Raw genomic sequence first — 21,052 nt, forward strand, 5'->3', positions numbered from 1 at the left:
ATGCATCCACACAGTGAAAAAGTTCACATTCACTTACTATTATTATATTTATCTAAGAGGAAGTCAACCAGTTTTACATATCAAGATCAGTTTAATCATGTTGAGTGCTGCATGGGTGTTCACCAGGCATGGAGGGTTGCTATTGAGATGCATTATGGGGAGTGTAGGATCCAGCATTGTCGGGACTGACAGTCAGGACAACTTACTGTCTGCTGCTTCAATTTTGACCTTTGTTTTTTTTTCATCAGTCTCTTATGAGTTTACCATTTTTATGGAAGTGCATAATAAATGACTGTTTTTTTTACTGCAGGTTGGCTGTTTTGACCCGTACAGTGATGACCCCAGGCTCGGCATTCAGAAGATCCACCTCTGTAAATACAGCGGTTATCTGATTGTAGCTGGCACAGCTGGACAGGTGAAATGTTTTAATTAACATAGGTAACATATATCATAGGACTGTGTTGTTTTATTTCCCAACTTATTGTGTTTTTCAGTGTTCTTTTAATACATTTCTTCACCTTGTGTAAAGCACTTAGAAGTGCCTCTGTGTGTGAAAGGCACTCTTCAAATAAAGTTGATGAAGCCATGATCACAGCTGTGGATTGATCTCCACATTAAGGGAAAAGGTAGAAAGATTGGGGAAAAAAGTATTGCATACACAGCATAAATTCTCAAGTAAAAGCCACTACTCCAATTTATATTCTTCATGTCAAATCAGGAAAAGGAGGGATTAGTATTGAAAGTGTTAAAGTAGAAGCAATGGGGATGAATTAGTGAATGAAAACATAATTTCTGTTAGAGAAGAGAAAGCGAGAGCAGCAGAGTGGTGAGTATGACATCACTCCGTCATACTGATGGAAATAGTGCTGTGGAAACATTCACAATGCTGAATTTGTCATGGCAACATGTAAATATGAAAGAAAAGAAGAAGAACAGGAAGGCTTCCAATAGTAATAAAACAACATCTTAATACTTAATATTATTGTATCAGTTTATCTGTTTCAAATGAAGGCCTGGTGTTACCAGAATAATATAAAATATGATGAAGTACGAAGAAGGAACTCGTCTGTGATGTTTCCTCCATTCTTTGGTATGTGCACTTCCATGTAGGGGTGGTAAAGTATGAGAAGTAAGCCTGATTCGTTATTGTTGGATGCTATTGTTCATACTATAAAAAGCCTTCACACAGTCACACAAACACAGGCAGAGCTGGCAGGCTGAGGGTTTAGTGGTCAGAAACGGACCTTTTCTTGTCACGCACACATTTAGATTAGAGGTTATAGTAGCAGAGCCTGGTTTGTTATCAGTTTGTTTTTTTTCTGTTTTACATGTCTTCTTCTTCTTCTGTGTCTGGTGTTTGTCTGTCCAGATCCTGGTGTTGGAGCTGAACGATGAGGCAGCAGAGCAGACGGTGGAGGCTAAAGTTGTGGACTTGCTGCAGGGCCAAGAGGGATTCCGCTGGAAGGTAATGACCACTGCTGGAATGTTTTCCTGTAAAAAGCCGAATGCCTTACTTATCAGCTAGTCGTTTCAATGCATGACTCATCACTCCCTGAAAGCTGTAATATCTTACAGTTTGTACATCCTTTTTGTATCATTATTTGTAACATACTGTACCATCCACCAGTAGAGCCATGTCAGCACCACTGAGTTCCAGTGACAATCGGTATATTGATGCTTTTCATGTCGATTAGGGCCACACTCGTCTGGATGTGCGAGAGGAGCCGGTGCTGTTTCCCGCAGGCTTCCAGCCCTTCGCTCTGGTGCAGTGCCAGCCTCCCGCCGTGGTCACTGCCCTCAACCTGCACTCAGAGTGGAAGCTGATTGCTTTTGGCACCAGCCACGGCTTCGGCTTATACGATTACCAACAGAAGAACAACGTCCTCATCAAGTAAGGAGACATAGAGAAAGAGAGAGAGAGATAGAAAGTTTACTGAGTTTGCTCTCTCCAGAGGCTCCTTTTTATCAAAGCATGCATAGATAAAGTTCTAAGTGTGTGTGTGTGTGTGTGTGTGTGTGTGTGTGTGTGTGTTTAGGGACTGTCTGTACAAACAGGAAAATTAGTATTTATCAAACAGGCACACACACTTCACACAGTGAGCAATGATAAATCTCAGCTTGTGCACTCACAGGCTCATTTACATACAGACACACCCCCCCAGAATGCCAAATACGGTCAACGCATCCTGTTGAAATTCCCAGCAGCAATTAATGTAGAGTTGCTTGTTGTGGATAAAAATAGAAAACAAGATAAAGATAAAAACATTACACACAATGAAGTTAAGATACTGTAGTGTCCCGGGAGCAAATGTGAAGGAAAGTTTCCCAGCACGCACTGGGGCAAGCGAGATATCAGTCTTATTTTGTCCATGTTCCTGTCTTGTTATTGGTTGGTGTTATTGTACTTTTACATTATGTTCTGTAATGTTTTTATGCACTTGCCACAGGTATTTTGCTGCCATGTGATTAGTTGTTAGGAGTGAATGTGGCTGTTCAGTGAGTGATGTGATGTGCACAGTTAAGCATCTCTCTACCTGGATCTCATATATGGCTTTTCTACATATGGGTATACAGCCTATGCATACAACAGATAAGCACTTATACAACTGCCTCACTCAGTATATCCTTGGTATAATCAGACAAGCGCTCCAAACCAACACAAATGGAACAAAAACGACAATCATAAATAAAAATGCTGCGGACATAGCAGCAGGTGCAACATGCATAAATACAACAATCAAACAGCCAAGCAAATAACAGTAGGTGACCACAACCACACACTTACTAAAGCAAAGAGAGAGCCTGCACTTTTTTTTTGCACACCTTGAAGTGCGCACATGCAACGCAGTGACTGTTGAGGTTCTGTCCTGGACTGTGGGTTAAGCCTGTGATTCCCATGGCTCTGAGTCAGGGTTATGTACGCCAGCAGGTTCAGTATCTGTGCACCTGTGCGTTCATGTGTTGATCTTTGCTCTGCGCCGTAGGTGCACCCTAAACCCCAGTGACCAGCTGGCCATGGAGGGTCCTCTGTCCAGAGTGAAGAGCATTAAGAAATCCCTTCGACAGTCATTCAGAAGAATCAGACGCAGCAGAGTGTCACTAAGGAAACATCATGTCAACAACGCTGCCAAGGTAGATCTACAGTACCTCTCCGCTTATCTCTTCATCCAGGCTCATAGAAGCGTCGCTGAATGAGTCAGATGTGACAGAGAGTGGAATGCACGGGTTCTTCCGCGTTCTTTATTTCTGTGTTATATTAAACTTTGCTCACTTTTTTTTTTTCTTTGAAATCTGCATCTTGTCTCTGAGCAGCTCCAGGAGGCCAATGCTCGCCTGGAGGCTGAACTGGCAGAGATGGAGCTGGCTCCCGTACAGAGGAAGATCGAGGCTCGGTCTTCAGACGACTCTTTCACCGGTCTCGTACGGACGCTTTACTTCGCCGACACCTTCCTCTCAGACAGTGAGTTACATCGTCAAACGCTCAACCCAGCCCATACACAACACCAGAAGGTCACACAATCAGATAAGTGATGTTTTTTCATTCACACCTCCTCATTTCCTCCTAGGTTCACACAACACACCCTCCCTATGGGCAGGGACCAACGGCGGCTGTGTGTTTGCGTACATGCTGCGCCTCCCTCCTGTGGAGCACAGAGCGGACGAGCCGGTCACCGCACAGCCAGGTGAGAAACATATGATTTTCCCCAAACGATTTCATCATGTTTCCACATCTCTGTCCTGTAGTTCTAACGTCATCTACCGTCTGTCTGCGCCCGCTTATTTTCCAGCAAAGGAAATCCAGCTGATGCACCGCGCTCCTGTCGTTGGTATCGTGGTGTTGGACGGTCAGGGGGCTCCTCTTCCTGAGCCATTGGAGGTGGCCCACGACCTGGCTCGCTCTCCTGAAATGCAGGGCTCCCACCACCTGCTGGTTATATCTGAGGAACAGTTCAAGGTCAGGATCACACACACAACTGACATGACCCTAAGAGATGATAGATACAACTGATGGTGGGGTGGGGTATTTTCAAGAACTGATTTCCAGAAAAGCTTTTGTTTCTAACTATAATGGAATGAAATTGTGGGAAACTGAGCTCACAGTGTCTGGTGTGTGTGTGTGTGTGTCCAGGTGTTCACCCTGCCTAAGGTGAGCGCTAAGATGAAGTTGAAGCTGACGGCCGTGGACGGCTCCAGAGTACGGCGGGTAGGCGTGGCCTGGTTCGGCAGCAGTCGGTCGGAGGACTACGGCGAGAGCGGCCTGGTGGTCCTGACCAATCAGGGCGACCTCCACGTGGTGTCGCTGCCAGGAGTCAAGATGCAGGTTCAGCACCCCTGCATCCGCAGAGAGGACGTCAGCGGCATCGCTTCCTGTGTTTTCACCAAGCATGGCCAGGGTAAAAAAAACAGACCTTAAATCTGAGTGACATCACAACTAGTTTGGAGCCAGTCTTGGCTAAGAACATGTTCTTTAGAGATCCTAAAGACACAAATGACTGTTCTGACTGCACTTCTCATATATCCTTTCTTTGTATTGTTGTCTTCCCTAAGGCTTCTACCTGATCTCTCCGTCTGAATTTGAACGGTTCTCTCTGTCTACCCGCTGCGTGGTGGAGCCTCGCTGTCTGGTGGAGGTCCCTCTTCATTCAGGCGCATCCACCCAACACAGAGCACAGCCTGACGGAGCTTCATCTGCTCACAGGTATACACGCTTTGAGTTTCCTATTTTTTTTAAATTGTAGAAAGGCGTCATTAGTTTTGGTACTTATGAGTTTTTGTCGTCCCCGTTCTTCCAGAAACGCCCGTCAAGAGAGCGAAGACGCAGGTAAAACATCTCTCAAAGGCCTCCGAGACTTACTAATAGCAACAAACAGCATCATACTTAAACATGCATGTGCCATTGGCTGATGGAACACTACATGTCCAGATGTAGTGTTCTGTTTGCTGTTGTTTAACTCTGTGCTTATGCTACCGTGCTGTCTTGTCTACCCATCTGTTTACACACACACAAACACACACAACGTTGTTGTTGTTTGTGGCTGACTGTACTGACGTGTCCTATGCTTGCTGCCTGTGTGTTCCAGAAAGCGCAGCTAGACGTGTTATGGAGCATGCTTTGCTGAATGACGAGAGTGAGTACTCGAGAGAGAAAGACAAATGTTGGATCATACGGATATAGAAATATCATGACTGTTATCTGAAACCCTTTAAAGTCTCGCTTCAGTTCGATTTGCAACCTGTGCTGCCTCTCCTAACTGGTATGTCAGCTTTCTGCTCCCATTGTTGGCAGACACACCTTCATCAGCAGGTTGGAAACCTGAGCAGTGTTTACCAAACCCATCATCCCATCGCATGATTTGTACAGCTTCCCCTTTGAGCCCAGAAAGCTGGATCCTAATGTGACCGAGCTGCTGCTGCTGCTGCTGCTGCAGGTCTCGGGTGTGAGAAGTGTTAAGAACCACCAGTCAGTTACAATCATGTTCTGTTTCTTTGCAGAAGTGCTCCAGGAGATCCAGAAGTCACTAGAAGGAGACCAGACGTAAGTATCAGTATCAGTATCATGATTCCTCAGAGGATCTAAAGATTCGCTGGACTGACTTTTGCTTCTCAATATATTGGGCATAAAATCTAAAACCAGTAGTCCCTGTGATGAGCTGAGTTTTCATGTCCCAAGATATGAATACTGCTTTAGAAGATATCTCACCAGTGTGTAAAAATGTTCAATATTTGTCATAAATTTAAGAATAAGTGTTCACTCTTGAGCTTTAGAACAAAAAAAAACCAAACTTTCCAGCTTTTCTCAGAGCTTTCGCCCACAAGTCACCATTGACCTACTGAGCTAGAAAGCTCCAGAAAAAGTTAGTAAGATTTATTTTTTCAAGCCACTGCTTCCCACGGTGAAGAATGAACTCTCATGCTCAATAAGTCATAAATGTGTTTCAAATAAAATGATTCCAGTCTAATGCTGCATTCACATGATGTGGGAGGGAAGATGGTGATGGGAAAGATTCCCATATTTAGTTCACATCATCACACAATGTAAGATAGTAGCTGTCATTCTTGTCAACAGGATCAAAATACAAACATACACCCAAACAGTACTTTCAATTTCTAAAGCTGGACTAATCAGTAATTTAATATTAATAATGACTGTGTGACGTGAAAGGTAACAAGCAGAAATATCAACTTTTCAGTTCCCCTCAGCTCTACAGAGCTCTTTGTGCTAATTGTCAGGGTTCTTCTTTCCCATAAACTCTGCTCTCATCACCAAACAGTAGACAGACACAGTTAGCGACTAGCTGGTGAACATAGAGGAGCTTTTAGCAGCTAAAGAGCCAGATATTTTTCTCAGGAGCAGATGGAGAACATCACAGACCTAAAAGAGAGTGAATATTGGACTTATATTCATCAGGTGGCCTGAAACACAACTCAAATGAATTCCAGTGTTGTTCTGTGTCTACTGGATGACTAAATAGGTGACTGTTTCCTAACACTTGAGCTATAGCAACTTTTATAAGGTAGTAATATGTCAGTGTTCACAGCTTGTTCCACTACCTTCAACTGGCCAAAAAATACATGAATGTAGCTGTAAAAGATGATCAGAAGTAATACTACCAAGCTAACAAATTATTAGCAAATGATTCATTTGGTTTATTAGAAATTAGAAATCCCATTTTGGTTGAACTTTGATCTAAAGGTGAACATGGACACAGTGTGTAACCAGTCATGTTGATGGTTTTTTTTCCACAGGTCATTCCTGGAGAATAATGTGAAGAGTGCTGTCGCTTGAGAGACGTTGCTGGACAGTGGAGGTGAGGAAATAGTGACACCTTTTTCCTGTAATATTAACACAGGCTATCTGCAAGTCTTAAAAAGCACTGAATTCAGTTTGCTTGAGGAAAAAGCCTTACAAGGTATTAAAAACTTAAATTTCATGTACAATGATGATAGCTGTGGGCAGTAAACTTAGCTCTAAAATGTGTTTGTATGTGTTTGCGGGCTGTCAGAAGCTCTACATCTATAAACTACAAGTGAGACTGATGTGACATTGAATGGGAAAGTGTCAGTGAATTATCATTATATACTGCTGGGAAGTACTAACAAAAATGTGACATAGTAATGAAGAATTCTAGTTCATATTGTTGCTCCTGGTTTTCCATCCTTCTTTAATGTATGATTGTGAAATAAGTATAAATTTGAATTCTGTGAAAAAAAACCCTTAAATCTCTCTCCAAGTTATCGCAGAGCTTTTTTGTGATTATTGCAGTAAAAAATTTTGCAGCAGCTTTTCAAAAACTACGATACAATTTGTAATGTTTTATGTGCTCTTTTTGCACTGAAATTGCGAGAATTGGGAAAAATTGCAAGCAATGGAAAATAATGCGATTTTTTAGAAAATGACTACCAATGTAGAGTCTCATATAATCACTTCCTTGGATAAAAAGCGTACTGCGTAGAAACAACTATATTTCAGTGCTAATTTTTAAAATGTATTTTCTGAACATGAGAACCATGGGCTCAAAGTTATATAAAAAAAAGAAAATACTGTACTTGAGTTCCATTTATAAGCCTTTTATTAAATAAACTTTCACCTCCACAGTCAATAATGCCATTAATATAATTCCATTAAAATAAAAATATAGTTTCATTTCCAAAGTGCTTTTTTTTAATGTTTTTGGTAGATTATGTCCATCTTAGCTGTCTGAACAACATCAGCTTGTATTCTTCTGACTAACTGAATGCAAACCTCATTTGGGAACATTTGTTTAGCTCAGTCTATGGCATCATTTCCTCCACTTAAATCCTTGCTGATTGCACGCTGCAATGACGTAACATGAAATGCGACAACTGCTCCAAATCACAAGCGGTCTGTTAATTTGGCCATTTCATGCGGAAAAGTTGCGGTAATTTTTCTAAATTGCACTTTCTTGCAAATATTGCAGAGATTTCTTGAATTTGTGTTAATTATCGTAATTGTAAAATTACAATTTCCTGGAGGGACTATTAAATGGTCCTTTTTAACTAAAAAGTGACATATGATTGACAGTTTGTTTCTGTTGTCTGTCCTCAGAGTGAACTGACACGTTAATGATCATGAAGCATACTGCAGTCCTGTGGCAGCTCTCGTCTCCTGCCTGGCTGCCAGAACAACCACTACTGACCCCTGACCCCTTGCCTCAGTGACTGACCTCCCCACTGGCCCCTCGTAGAGACACCAAAGGGCTCTTGGCAGTAGCGTGCACTATGAGCACCACCAGGCTGCTTGAAGACTCACTAACTGCTTGATTCCACCGGATGCGGCTGCATCACGTTCTGGCTGCTACGGCAAAACAGACAAAAAAAAAAAAGAAAGCATTAAACTACGTAGCCTGCTTACCCATAGTAGAAGCACAAAAATCAAGGAAAAATGACCAAATCAACAAAATCAGAGCAAGTCATCAATATCAGGCAGGCAAAACACTCTGCTTCTGGTGGGGGTTTGAAGCCATGCAGAGGACGGAACAAAAACCGCGACACTGCCGTGCCCGATGGAATCAAGCAGTAACGGTTACAGACAGAGGGTGAAGGAAGAAGACACCACCTGTGCCTAAAGACCACACACTGTACACAAATCCTCACAGCATGGTCACAACCATTTAACCCAAAGCTCTACATGAAGCACATTCCTCACGTGACCAGTGCCAGAATTCATCACACAAAAAAAAAACTTTGATCCTCGCCAGCATCAAACCAGCATCTCACATCTGCCATGGATGCCACTTGTTGAGGCTGTTTGACTTAAATAGCAACCATACCCACTTCATTCAGAAAGCCTTTATCACCACCAGCCTTTTGGACTGCCAGTGGACACAGTTTGTCCAATCACCACGCTCTTGTCTCTGCTGGACATCTCCCCACATGGACATACAGCTGGACGGAGTGCAGGAGATGATTTGAATTAGGTTGATGAAACTAATGTGTAGCTTCAATTTTATGTGATTTGTGCCTGTTTTTTTTTATTATTATTTGAAGAAACCTCCAATCTAAACTGTGGAAGCTTATTCTGCCATAAAAAGAAGAAAAAAATGGATGGAAAAGTCAAAATAATGAGATACTAAGTTAATGTTTTTACTTTTTAAGTCAAAATATTTAGATGGTAAAAATTTGGACTTTCATAATTGTTACTTGGTATTTAGCATGATATAATTTTGAATTTATATTTGATCATTTTGACTTTCCACCATAATTTTACTCAAAATTCATAATTTTTTCTTGATAGTCATACTTTTTTGTGATTTTGACTTAGTCATAATTTTCTCAAAAGCCATAATTTACACATAGTATCTTATAGTTTTGACTCAGTAACTTAGTTTTGATTTAGTAAATCTCATACTTTTGACTAAGTTTGATTTACTATTATAAAAGTGACTCAAAAGTCACTTTTATTTAATATCTTGTAATTTTGACTTGAAGCAAAAAATTCTCATTTTCACTTGGGCTAAAAGTTTGATGTAATATCAGTGTTTTTTTTTTTATTTTTGTCATTCCTTACACTTCATCTATTTTTTTTTCTTTTCCTGGCATTAATGGGCTTCTATACTATTCAGATGAACTATCAAGGGAAAATATTTTTTTGTGATGCCCCAGAAGAGAAAAAAAAAGATACAAAAGTTGTTTTATGTATATTGAACCACACATTTTTTATTTTTCAGTCAGGATTTAACAAATTAGTAATAGCGAGTATGTTGTACCCCTGCACACTGCTAACACAGCCCTCTCCCCTCCCGTCCACTTGATAAAAACTTTGTAACCGGCCATAGGTACTTCTCCACTACTGCGGAGCTCACAGTGCTGTACTTTTTTGGGGGAACAGTTTCTATGGGGTTTGTTTTTTAATTATTTTTTATGTAAACCATTTTTTAATGCCAGCAATGAATAATGTAATTTAGGAATGTAATTGTAAGCTATTGTAGTGAAATCTTTTTAATATATACAGTATGTATGTGACTCAGTCTGTACCTGTGGGCCTGTTGTAACTGGGGTTGGCTGCTATTTAGATCGTACAAGGAAATATTTTGGTACTGCGTCTGAGAATGCCGGAATACTATTTTAGCCTCTGCCTAGAATATATTTTTGTAGTGAACTGATTAAGAACCCTAATTTTTTTTTGATTTGTAATTTCACACTACAGTTTTCTTGTGGATAATTATATGTTTTTTCCCAAGAATGAATGAAGTGTCTGTTTTTATTGTCTAAATACACTGACATGTCTTTATTTTGTAACTGTTTGTTTTCCACATCTCATCATTCCTCATCCCAGCTGTTCTGCAAAGAAATCCATGACAATGTATAAATGTGGAATGTCTGCGTAGTCCACTGACAACTGGAAAAAAGGCCTAACATTTAGACTCCCAACCCATCATTTAGGCCTGTCTGATTATATTCCAAAACTCAGCGCTCTCTCTCAATTTTTTCTTTTTTTCTCTGAAACACCAGCTATAATCTTGGTCATTGTGATCCACAGTGCCCCGGCCATCTCTGGTGAAGTGGATAAAGGAGGGATCAGTTGTCATACATGCCCAGCCAAGAGTTTTGATCATCCATTATAGAATGAGGCGCTTTGTTCACTAATTGCCTCGAGCCACAGTGGCTTTGCTGCAACCTGAGCTCTCTAAGGACCTGGCTGAGGCTTGGCTAGCTAACAGCAGCAGCTCTGTTAGAGGATGACCCTGCAAGATGAGTCAGTCATTTGCAACCTGGAGATGTTAAAGGACCAGTGTGTAGGATTCAGTGGCATCTAGTGGTGAGGTTGCAGATTGCAACCAGCTGAATACCCTCCCCTCCCCTTCCAACCGTGTAGGAGAACGCCACGGAAAACGGGAAAGGCCCTCTCTAGAGTCAGTGTTTGGTTTGTCCATTCTGGGCTACTGTAGAAATATGGCGGTACAACATGGTGGGTTTGTGGAAGGGGACCTGATCTCTGTGTAGATATAAAGGGCTCTTTCTAGGTTAACAAAAACATAATTCTTAGTTTCATGGATTATACACTAATTAAAACATTTATTACGTATGAATATTATATTCCATTTCTGCCAAGTCTGTTCCACTAGATGCCACTAAATTCTACCCAATGCACCTTTAAATGAGCCAGAAAATGGGGGCTGGATGCCCTGGACTTAAACTATGAGTTTGCTCAAAGAAACCCAACTCAAGATCCACCTACTAGCTCTTTCCCAAGCTTTGAGTCATATCTCATGGTCTTCACTAGCAGGTAAGGTTTGCTTAGCTACTACAGAGAGGAATCTTATTACATGCAGTAGTTTTTATGATTGCATCCAAAGCACTTTTAGGACTTCTTATCTCTGTTGGTGTCAAAATTAAGCTAAATTGGGTGCCCTGGTGGCAAAGTGCTGACCATGTAATCTCCATGTCCCTGAGTCAGTCCAGCTGGGGACCTCTGTTGCATATCCCCATTTCACCCCAATCATTTCCTGTCTGCCTATACTGTCTACTCTCTAATAGAAAATGCCCCAAAAATACTTAAATAAAAAAGTTCCAGATGAAAGCTCCGGTAAGGCCAGTAAGTGGACCCTGAGATACAGTAGGATTGTTTAGTCAAACTACTATTTCCCAGGTCAAGACTGAACTTTAATGCTTAATGATCCTGAGGTTAAAGTTCTGAATCTCAATTTTTGTTTGAGGCTTTTACATCGACATACTGCAGACAGCTTCATTTCTGTCTTCATTTCTTCATTTCATTTCTGTCTCCAGAAAAGGAAAGTGTTTGGCCTGAAAAAAGAAACAGCTTTGTAACTTTTGCTGTCTTTTTGTCATGGTGAAGCTTTGTCCACTGAGTAATGATTTATTCACTTGGATCTGAGTAGACATTCATAGGGACATCATTAGCAAACACAACTCAGTAAGTAGTGATTTGGTGATTAGCAAGCGAAAAGAGGTTCAAATCAGGCCAAAATTGGTTTAAAGAATATTATTTAAATATGCAAGTAACTTGTTTTATCAGCATTTCAATGACTATTTAAACAGGAAGCAGATCTTAACTATACATTGAATTATAGTCACTGTTATGCTGTTCTAATGACTGAGTTAGCTGATATATTTAATCTAGAACTCTTAAAAAAAATAAATTTCACCCGAATTTAACATTGACACTTCTGTCTTTTGACCTAGATATCATCAGATCAGTGCTTACTGGGAAGTGAAACATCCAAGAACAGTACCCAACTGAAGACTATATATGAAAAGGACCATGATACTGTTGATACAGTATATATAGCTGAACTGTTGATATCAGCAATAACAGTATATATAAGTACTGATATCGATACAACACAAAACCACTGATGTGAACCTCATGGTGACAGGATTCATCCTGGGGAACATGACTTGTACCACATTTCATGTCAATCCTGTAATTGTTGACATATCTCCCTCTGGATCAAAGGTCTGGTCAATGAGTCAAAAGAAGAAAAATGTTTCACTGTCCAAATACTTATGGCCTGCACTGAGGTATTGACAATTTAGAAATGAGGCCACTCCAGCATTCCAGCAGGCACTGACGGAATCTCCCTCTCCCAGGGGAAAAAGCGAGGTAATGAACCCTTTTCTCTCTCCTCTCCCTCTCTCCTCCATCAGCACCTATTGTTGATCACTCCAAGCAGCACCTCTCACCTTTCCTCCCAAGCATTCACCAGCTGGCCATATGAAAGGCAGCAGAGCTGACCTGCCAGATAGAGCTCAATTATTCAAAGGCCACTTTGTGTTTGTGTGTGCGTGTCGGTGCACGCCAGCTCACCTTTGTTGATGGGGGCATTGTGTGTATGCATAAACCACATGCAAACTTTTGTCGGGTGTGTATTGCATATGTGGCTGTGTGCCTTCCTGTATAATGTTAGTGGGTGGGATATCAGTGTGTAACTGCCCCTCAGTCCTCCTAAGCATGGCTACATGATTGTATCAGTGACACCAGCTCTTGAGGACAAGCCGGAGCACTTTGCAGCCCCCCAGGCATGCCTGAGTTTCACCTGAGAAGCCTGGTAAGCTATATTACACTGAAATGAGCTCTCACTGCTTTCCCCCCAGGGCGCACAGGCTATACAACTACATGTAGGTGGATCTAAAGATAGCCTTGCACTGCTGTTTAGATTTAACCTGCAGATAAAAGCTGTTCTTTGCCATTACAAAACAAAAAGGAGAGTTGTTTTCATCCAGCATGTGAAGAACTGTCAAAAGATCGTGCATGAATTTTGATTCAATGTGCTTTTGCTTCCTTTCACTAAATTGATTTATTGTCAAGTTTGACTTGATAGAGATGTATTACAGCATCTATATCCTAGCACTGACTGTTAGCTAAAAAAAAATAGGTCAGTTGTGACTGAACTAGGTCTGACCTGGGTGTCTTTATCCTGAGAACAAGGATCAGGGACTTAAAGTGTGAAACCTGGTCTAAATGCTGATGGATTGAGCAAAGGACCTGGTTTCACTGAGTTTGACAGACGTGTTACTCAACCTACTGCCCATGATTGTTCATTTTACTGAGTGGATAACTTATCTTTCAAAGTGTGTCATTGATAAATATTTTCTTATGCCAGACTACTGAAATCTGTAAATGACGTCTTTCCATTTTATTCATCAGTATGATATCAAATGACAAAACAAAGGAAATGTTTATGGTTATGTTATTCTGCAGGTAATGTCAACACTGAAGAATTGATAGCCATGCCGCCCGTCAAGTCCCAAAGTAGAGCAAATGCCACGAAGCAGAAAGCAGAGGAGGTAAAAAAAGGAAATCATCAGAAAAATGTGAGGCGAAATTGTTCCAAAGCATCCCAGCCTCCCTCTAAAGTGCCTAATGGGAAACAAAAAGGTAGAGGGAATGTACCTAATCTGGAGGACGAAAAGGCAGATGATATAAAGAGTAACAGAAGGAGTAACACAGATCAAGGAAAAAAGAGAGGGGCAGAACAGAAGCCACCACAGAAACAAACAGGGATCACATTAAGAAATGGGAAAACAGCCAATGGTAGATCACAACCCCAACCCGAGAGAGACAGTAAAAGTACAGGGCGCATAAACAAGACCACCAAACTCAAACCTCCAAAAGCACCCACGACAAAACAAGGGAGGATCAACAACAAGCACCCCGCCAAGCCTGAAAACAAGAGAAGTGATAAAGTGACAGAAAGTGAGGAGGAGGAATCAGAGAGCGATGCAGGAAGCTCAGCGGAGGCGACGGAAGAGGAAAGTAGTAATGATGAGAAGGAGGAGGAGCGGGACAGTAGCAAAGAGCCAACTGAGACACAGGAGAGTGAGGAGAGCAGTAAGGAGGAGGCTGAGGTATCAGACACTCAAAGAGATACTGAACAGACAGCAGACGAGGAATCAGACAAAGAACTTGCAGAAGAAGCCAAATCCAGAAGTCACTCTGAGGTCGAAACGGTCACATCCAGTGAAGAAGAAGTGGAAAAAGGGAAGGAAGTGGAAGTATCTGAGGCAGTCATCAGTGATAGGTGTGAAGACAAGGAGATAACCCAGGAGGACACGTCTGAAAAGCCAACAACTAACAAAGCCTGCAGACGACGCAGACAGACACCACGTCCCCCAAAGCCTGCACAAGAGCCAAAATACAAGATGTTTAAAAAGACAAAGGCAGATAAGCAGGCTGAGAAGGCAGAGAAACAGAGGGCCAAAGCAGAAAAACAGAGGTTAGAAAAGGAAGCCAAACAAAAAGCCAAGGAAGAGAAAAAGAACAAAAAGAAGCAACAGAAAGAGGAGAAAACCAGCTCTGCAACAGAGGAGATTCCAGCACCAAAAGAGAAGAGCCAGCCACTTCAGTTAACCAACAAAACAAAAAATATCAATGAGAAAGGTCCAGATCCAGATGAGGAAGACGAGGAGGCAGAACCCACATTGACTAAAGCCATCAAAGGCCAAAACAAAATGATGCTTCTCAAAGCCAAAGGTAAAGACCTCAAAACCATTCTGGAGCCTGAAGCAACAAAAGAAAGCCGACAGGAAGCTGGTGGTGGAAGTGGTGTCAAAGGGCAGCCCCAGAGCTTGCTACTGGGGAAGGTCAAGATGGCGTCTCTACGACACAAAGCAAATAAGATATTAGTTAAGCCTGATGAGGAAACATCAGAAAGTGAGGCTGTCGATGGGAGGTCCAGCAAACCAAAGGAACGTTTGATAGCGCGAAGAAAAGGTGTGACCACTCTTCGCAGAGTGTCCGGTTGGATTCAAATGAAAATGCCAAGAGGGTTAAACTTGAGGAAAAAGCTATCTGCTTGGACCAAAGCTATTGGGGTCTCCCGCTGGCTCTCCCATCGGGCCATAAAACAGAAACAAGGCACTAGAAAATCCAAGGGCAATGTCCTCAAACATCGGATGGCTATGAGAGTTGCCAGTAAAACCAGCCTGGCCAGTAGGAAAACAAGGACCTCCTCTGAGGACAAAATGGCTAAAGAAAAAGCCGGCCTCCAGGGAAAGGCTGGAGGGGAAGAAGCAGCACCAGCTGGGGAAAAAGAGGTAGAGGCTAAATATGCTGTGGTACTCCCCAGGATGAACAAACTGGGCAAGGCTAAGACAACCCAGGCACCCCAGGCTGCCCCTGGACCTTCTACACCATCAAGCACCACTGAATCACCAGGAGAGCCCACTACCTCAGAACCCAAACCCCCAAAGCCAGGTGCCAGGCTCGTGCTTCCTGTCAAACCAGATCTCAGCCTCCTGAAGTCCATCAAGAAGCCCTTGCCAGGAGGGCTCATATCAGGCGGAGATGTGGCAGAGAGGAGCCCTGGGTCCAGTGTTGGTACCGCAGCGCAGGAAGGTTCCTCCAACACTGAGGATACAAACAGGAGAGCTGCCTTAGACAATCAAAATGGAGTCAGTGTGCTACAGGCTGCAAGAGGGAAACTGGGCCCTTCCCAGATCAATCTGACCAAGATCTCCTTATCAGGGGGAATAATTGGTGCCGGATCCACTCGGGCCAAGGGGCCAGACCCAGAGAAAGAGACTGCAGCTGGGATACCCAGGTCCAGCACTCAGCCCCTTTCAAATGGGGAGTCAGGTGCTGTGATGCCAGGTGTACGGTCTGTGTATGAAGAAGAGGCAGACAGGGAAGTGGCCCAGCTGATGGGTGAGGGGGCTATATATACCCAACCAGAGGTGCACTGGGCTGGGAACCCACGGATGAGTGGAGACCCTCAGGTATGTGTTACAGTTTTGGTAAATCTACTTTTTGTGATAGATTGGCAGAAATACGGGTATAAATAGTAGTATGAAACACATTTCAGTTACTTAAACAATTCTTAGTGGAACAACTATAGAGTACCTATAGTGTTTCAAGTTGTGAGAAACACTGATTTAAATCAATGTGTTTTAAATCAATGTGTTGATTTAAAACACATTGATTCCTTTATGGTGAATCATCTGTCTTTTCTGTGTGGGGTTCAGGACTGGCTGCGTGCTGAGAACCTGCTGCCTCATCAGACGGTTGAGAAGCTAACCAAGTGGACAGTCTATGACGATGGGGGCCAGGCCAGGACTATTCCAGCCCACAATGGCAGGGGTCCCTGGGAATCAGATGACCCCACCCAGGAGATGCTGGAGAGTCGACTAGTCAGTACACAGGTAGTAATACTCAGCAATCATCATTACACTCCACAGTGCATAACGTGTTGAACAGAAGGAAAAAACGCTCATAATTTAGCTGCTCTCAGGTCTGTCAGATTGAACATGACACAAATTTTCTGCTCGTGTAATCCACATGCATCTGACCCCTGGATTAGTCACCAATGGCGAATGTACCAGTTGTAGAGATGTTAGCTGTGACTAGCCAGCGACATGGATTGTCAAATATTTTATATGCAAAGCTAACACCAAAGTCACTGTGATTCCTCAACTGGGTTCTATGAATTTCCATAGCGAATTTCATTCAAATTTTAGTTTACAATATCTTTACAATATATCTAGCCTGAGGGTGGCACTAGAAAAAAAGTGTCCAAAATGGAAATGTATCTTTCTCTCATTTTGTTGTTTTGTGTGTTGTGAGTACATCCACAACACACTGTGTTGTTGTATGTAAGATTGATGTTTTTTGCTGGTGTTTTCATGGTACATTTCTTGAATTGTTCATTGTTTTGATTTGTACCATCCTGGATGGGTTGGATGGTTAACCACACCTGTCGCCATGGAGCCTATCATTCTATTGATGGGTAAGGTTTTTAAACATTTTGACATGATGAAGATCGGACTGTGCTCCCTCTCAAGGATAAAAAGTGGACCAAAGTGATTGACAAGGGGAGATTGAGCTGATGATGGTACTAGGTGAAAGACGATTAAATATCCATACCAAATGTCATTGCAAATGAGTGAGTAGTTGTCTTGATGTTTTGCCCAAAGTGTTGGACAAACGCCCTGACTATCTGACAATTCTCAATCATTGGGTCTTGTTGCATGCAGAGGAAAGACCTCACACCTTGACTATCATCCTTGTTACTGCAACATTCTAGTACTGGTGAGCCTCAGCATTTGCCATTTTACCAATTTCTCACGCGACCCTGTCAAATTGCATTGTCCTATGCACCATATTAATCCCAAAAAGACAAACATTAACTATAGTTGTGTATAAGGGTTGGAGTGTCAGCATATCAGTTCTATTTCATCCCTTATAGCCAGTGTATACACAAGACAACAATACATAAAAGACTTGCTGCTGATTTATTTATTTCCCAGTCTGTGCAGAAACAATAGAGCATACAACACACCACAGCACGCTGCTATGAGATTGCAAAATATCAGCTATCACATCGCTCCACCACTGCAAGTGGATTGGTTACCTGCTGTGGAAAGGTTATGGAGTGGGGAGTGGAGTGGACCATAGGCAGCAGGGAAGTGCAGAAACAAAACACATCGTAAACCAAAGGGCTATGATGAAGCTTCATTCACTTTTTGGAAAGTGAAATCTATTTAGTGTGAGTTAGACTAGAAGATAGCTGTGGAGAGAAGGCAGAGCTGTGTGAAGTCCAGCATATTCACTGGGGTCAGCCTTTAAATGGAGTGATCCTTGGATTTGGGCTTGTGTCCTCATACAGTATCTGCTCATGTCTTTCTCTTTGTCTTTCAGGTGGTGATGCATGGCAGCGAAAGACCTGTAGAGGTGGATGAGGTGGAGGATCTGTCCCAACTGGAGTGAGTTTACACACACACGAACAGTACCTACAGTATAATTATGCACACTTTCAACCTGTTTGTCCAATGTTCTTAGAGAGGTGTGTGAGAGCTCTGTGCTTCTGAATCTAAAGAAGAGGTTTCACCGTGACTGTATTTATGTAAGTTATGTAAGTTTCATTACTATTCTCATCTTTTCATATATATATATATATATATATATATATATATGTATGTATATATATATATATGTCTTTTTCATATATTGTATATGATACAATTTATAAAATACGCTGAAGCATTTTAATGTGAAAAAGTTTCCTAATATGACTCCAGCAACATTAGATGTTTGAAACAAGTTGGTTTGCAAATGGACATCACCAATTTTATACATAAATATAATGGTTAGAACTACTTAACCTGTAAAAACTGTTGTATGATGTCTTGTGTTGCTCTGGAGGAGCTAAAGTCTGGGAAAATAACTTTTGTGATGTCATAGTGATGTCATCAGGGTTATTTCGGCTTGGGCTTGGAGACTACATTTTTAACAAAAAGCCTTTGTGAAACTAGGGGGATGGAGTTTGAAAGATGTATGCCTACATATCTCAGCCTCTACTTATCAATTGTGATCATTCTTGGTTTTTTTTAATCTTTCTCTTCTGAGTCACCCAACTTTATGAAAGTGCATTGCTAAATTATTTGTAAAAACTAACTCAAGAGCAGCTTACTAGCTATTACAGAAGCTTTCAACTGCTGAAATTGACTTTGAATCCATTAGTAAATGGATCCAAGCTGACCACTTAACTATTACCGCTTTTACAGAGCTTTTAATTGCATCACACTATCTTTATCCAGAGATTTTCTGGAGCTCTCCCTCAGAGGACTGAGTTTGCTTTAACTGAACCAAAGAGCAAATTCCACCCACTGAGGAGATGCAGTTGAAAGCTCTTGAAAAAGCTAGTAAATCGAATCATATATCTTTTTGTCTTAGTTAGAAATTTTCTTCAATGCTGCATGATAGCCAAACAACCATCCAATAGTGCACTACCACAACTCAACAACTGTTGTTTATGCAAGTACTTAGCAATACCTGCCATCCTTGCTAAGTGAGATTTTCAAACTTGTTTATTTCTAGAGTTAAGTTATTTATTTCTGTGTACATATTCACTGAAAGTCTGTGTCATTTTTTTCCCAGACTTACATTGGAAACATGCTATTGTCCATTAACCCCTTCAAACCGCTTAATATCTACACAGAGGAGCTGAGACAGAAATTCCAGGGCAAAGAGCAACATAGAAACTCACCGTGAGCTAACACTTCCCCAAACTGCTATTCAATAATCTGCTTACTTTTTATTACAGCATGAGTGTCATATAAAGTGTCTCACCCATCAAAATCAGTGTTTCACGTTCTGTCGTATTCTGCTTCAGCCATGTGTATGCCATAGCTGATGCTGCCTTCAGCCACTCTCAGGTTTCCACACAGGAGCAGTGCATCATCATAAGGTACAGGAACATCAATTTCACCTATGTTATTGCCTACTTCTGTCCAGTTTGCACCAATTCGGAGTCTTATTGTTCCTGTCTATGCAGATTCTCAGGATTTCACCAAATCCCCTGCTCTTTTCCAGCATTTATGATCTACACAGATATTGGTGATATTCTATATTTTCCTCTTTACCAACCAATCCCATGAAGAGACCCAAACCAACAATGAACTGATTTAACTAACAAGTCTATGTATCCAAAGCCTGATATTTCTCTGTGCCATAGACTTCCATTGTTGACCTCCGGTTTGGGTAACATTTGCTAAAAACTACCATGGCCAGCTGTTTTAGGAAATTACTGAGAAAAATGAAACTATATATTCATGAACCCCTTTCAAAGCTTTATTTGTTCAGGAAGGAAGTAGGAACCAAGGGCCTTGATGCTAAGTGCCACAGACTAACACATTGTTGATTTGGGTCTATTCATGAGAGATGTTGACAGTAAGAAAAATATAGAATAATGTCAGCCGTATCCTTAAAAGGCAAAGACATGCATATCGATAGACTGGTCTGTCAGTCAGCCTGTAAAGATTTGTACCATATGCGCTGAGGACATGGGATTTGAACAAGAACTCCTAAAAATGTTCTGAATATTAATATTTTTTCACTGCATATAAGTGAGTCTACCAGAAAGCTGTGTCATATTTTCGATAATTTCTATTTCCTGTGTAGTGGCCAGAGTGGTTCAGGAAAGACTGAAGCTACGAAGCTAATGGTCCATTACCTCAGCTCCATGTATCAGGGCAGAAACGACAATCTCCGACAGGTAATTCACTTCACAAAGGAATACCTTCATAACTCTGAGACTATGTTTACAACTTTTGATTATATTTAAAAAGGAAAAAAACATTATTTTTATTTATATTTTGCAATTTCAGACATTCTGTAACTGTAACGTATTATCTGGATTATAAATTACACCACTGGAAATCATAGTCAGGAGGAATTGCGATATCCCACCCAAATTATATGTTGGTCTACTTTTGTGTACATTTCTAGTCAATAAGTCCATACAGTTTTAACAAAAATATTTTCTTCCTGGAAGATAATACATTGTAGATGCTTTACAGTACAATAATTGTAATTGTACGCAGCATTTTGTGCTATTTTTGACTATCTAGCCAGTTTACATATGTTGCTTTCATCCATACATCATGCAAGCCAGATTCCTAGGGCAGAGTTAGATCTTCCACCAGAGGAGTGAAGATGAACTAGTGGGCAGTGATGACAAGAACAGTGTTGACATGAACTTGGATCAGAGCAGTTGCTCAAAGTGTGTCATGTTCCTCTGCTTCACCTTCTCTGCAGTTCCACTCAGCTCTACAGTTACTTTTTAGCATCTTT

At 41.5% G+C, this 21,052-nt stretch overlaps 2 protein-coding genes across 5 annotated transcripts in view; both read left to right on the forward strand.

The window, feature by feature from the left end:
• Window positions 1-10,208, forward strand: part of llgl2 (LLGL scribble cell polarity complex component 2) — a 30,588-nt gene extending 20,380 nt beyond the window's left edge. For 2 of the 4 annotated variants that reach the window (XM_044337460.1, XM_044337461.1), the window contains exons 14-26: window positions 311-415; window positions 1,370-1,465; window positions 1,695-1,891; window positions 2,985-3,132; window positions 3,313-3,460; window positions 3,567-3,955; window positions 4,130-4,394; window positions 4,549-4,699; window positions 4,794-4,822; window positions 5,082-5,129; window positions 5,494-5,536; window positions 6,748-6,809; window positions 8,069-10,208. In XM_044337460.1, coding sequence (XP_044193395.1) covers window positions 311-415; window positions 1,370-1,465; window positions 1,695-1,891; window positions 2,985-3,132; window positions 3,313-3,460; window positions 3,567-3,955; window positions 4,130-4,394; window positions 4,549-4,699; window positions 4,794-4,822; window positions 5,082-5,129; window positions 5,494-5,536; window positions 6,748-6,787 — 1,659 coding nt within the window. In that variant the 3' untranslated portion in view covers window positions 6,788-6,809; window positions 8,069-10,208. The remainder of the gene's footprint in view (window positions 1-310; window positions 416-1,369; window positions 1,466-1,694; window positions 1,892-2,984; window positions 3,133-3,312; window positions 3,461-3,566; window positions 3,956-4,129; window positions 4,395-4,548; window positions 4,700-4,793; window positions 4,823-5,081; window positions 5,130-5,493; window positions 5,537-6,747; window positions 6,810-8,068) is intronic. The other 2 variants (XM_044337463.1, XM_044337462.1) reach the window with 2 other exon arrangements.
• Window positions 10,209-20,420: 10,212 nt separating this feature from the next.
• The window catches only part of myo15b (myosin XVB), a 41,904-nt gene continuing 41,272 nt past the window's right edge, over window positions 20,421-21,052 (forward strand). The window contains exon 1 of the mRNA XM_044338446.1: window positions 20,421-20,474. Coding sequence (XP_044194381.1) covers window positions 20,421-20,474 — 54 coding nt within the window. The remainder of the gene's footprint in view (window positions 20,475-21,052) is intronic.

The sequence above is a fragment of the Thunnus albacares genome, chromosome 20 (assembly GCF_914725855.1).
Source record: "Thunnus albacares chromosome 20, fThuAlb1.1, whole genome shotgun sequence".
NCBI lineage: Eukaryota > Metazoa > Chordata > Actinopteri > Scombriformes > Scombridae > Thunnus > Thunnus albacares.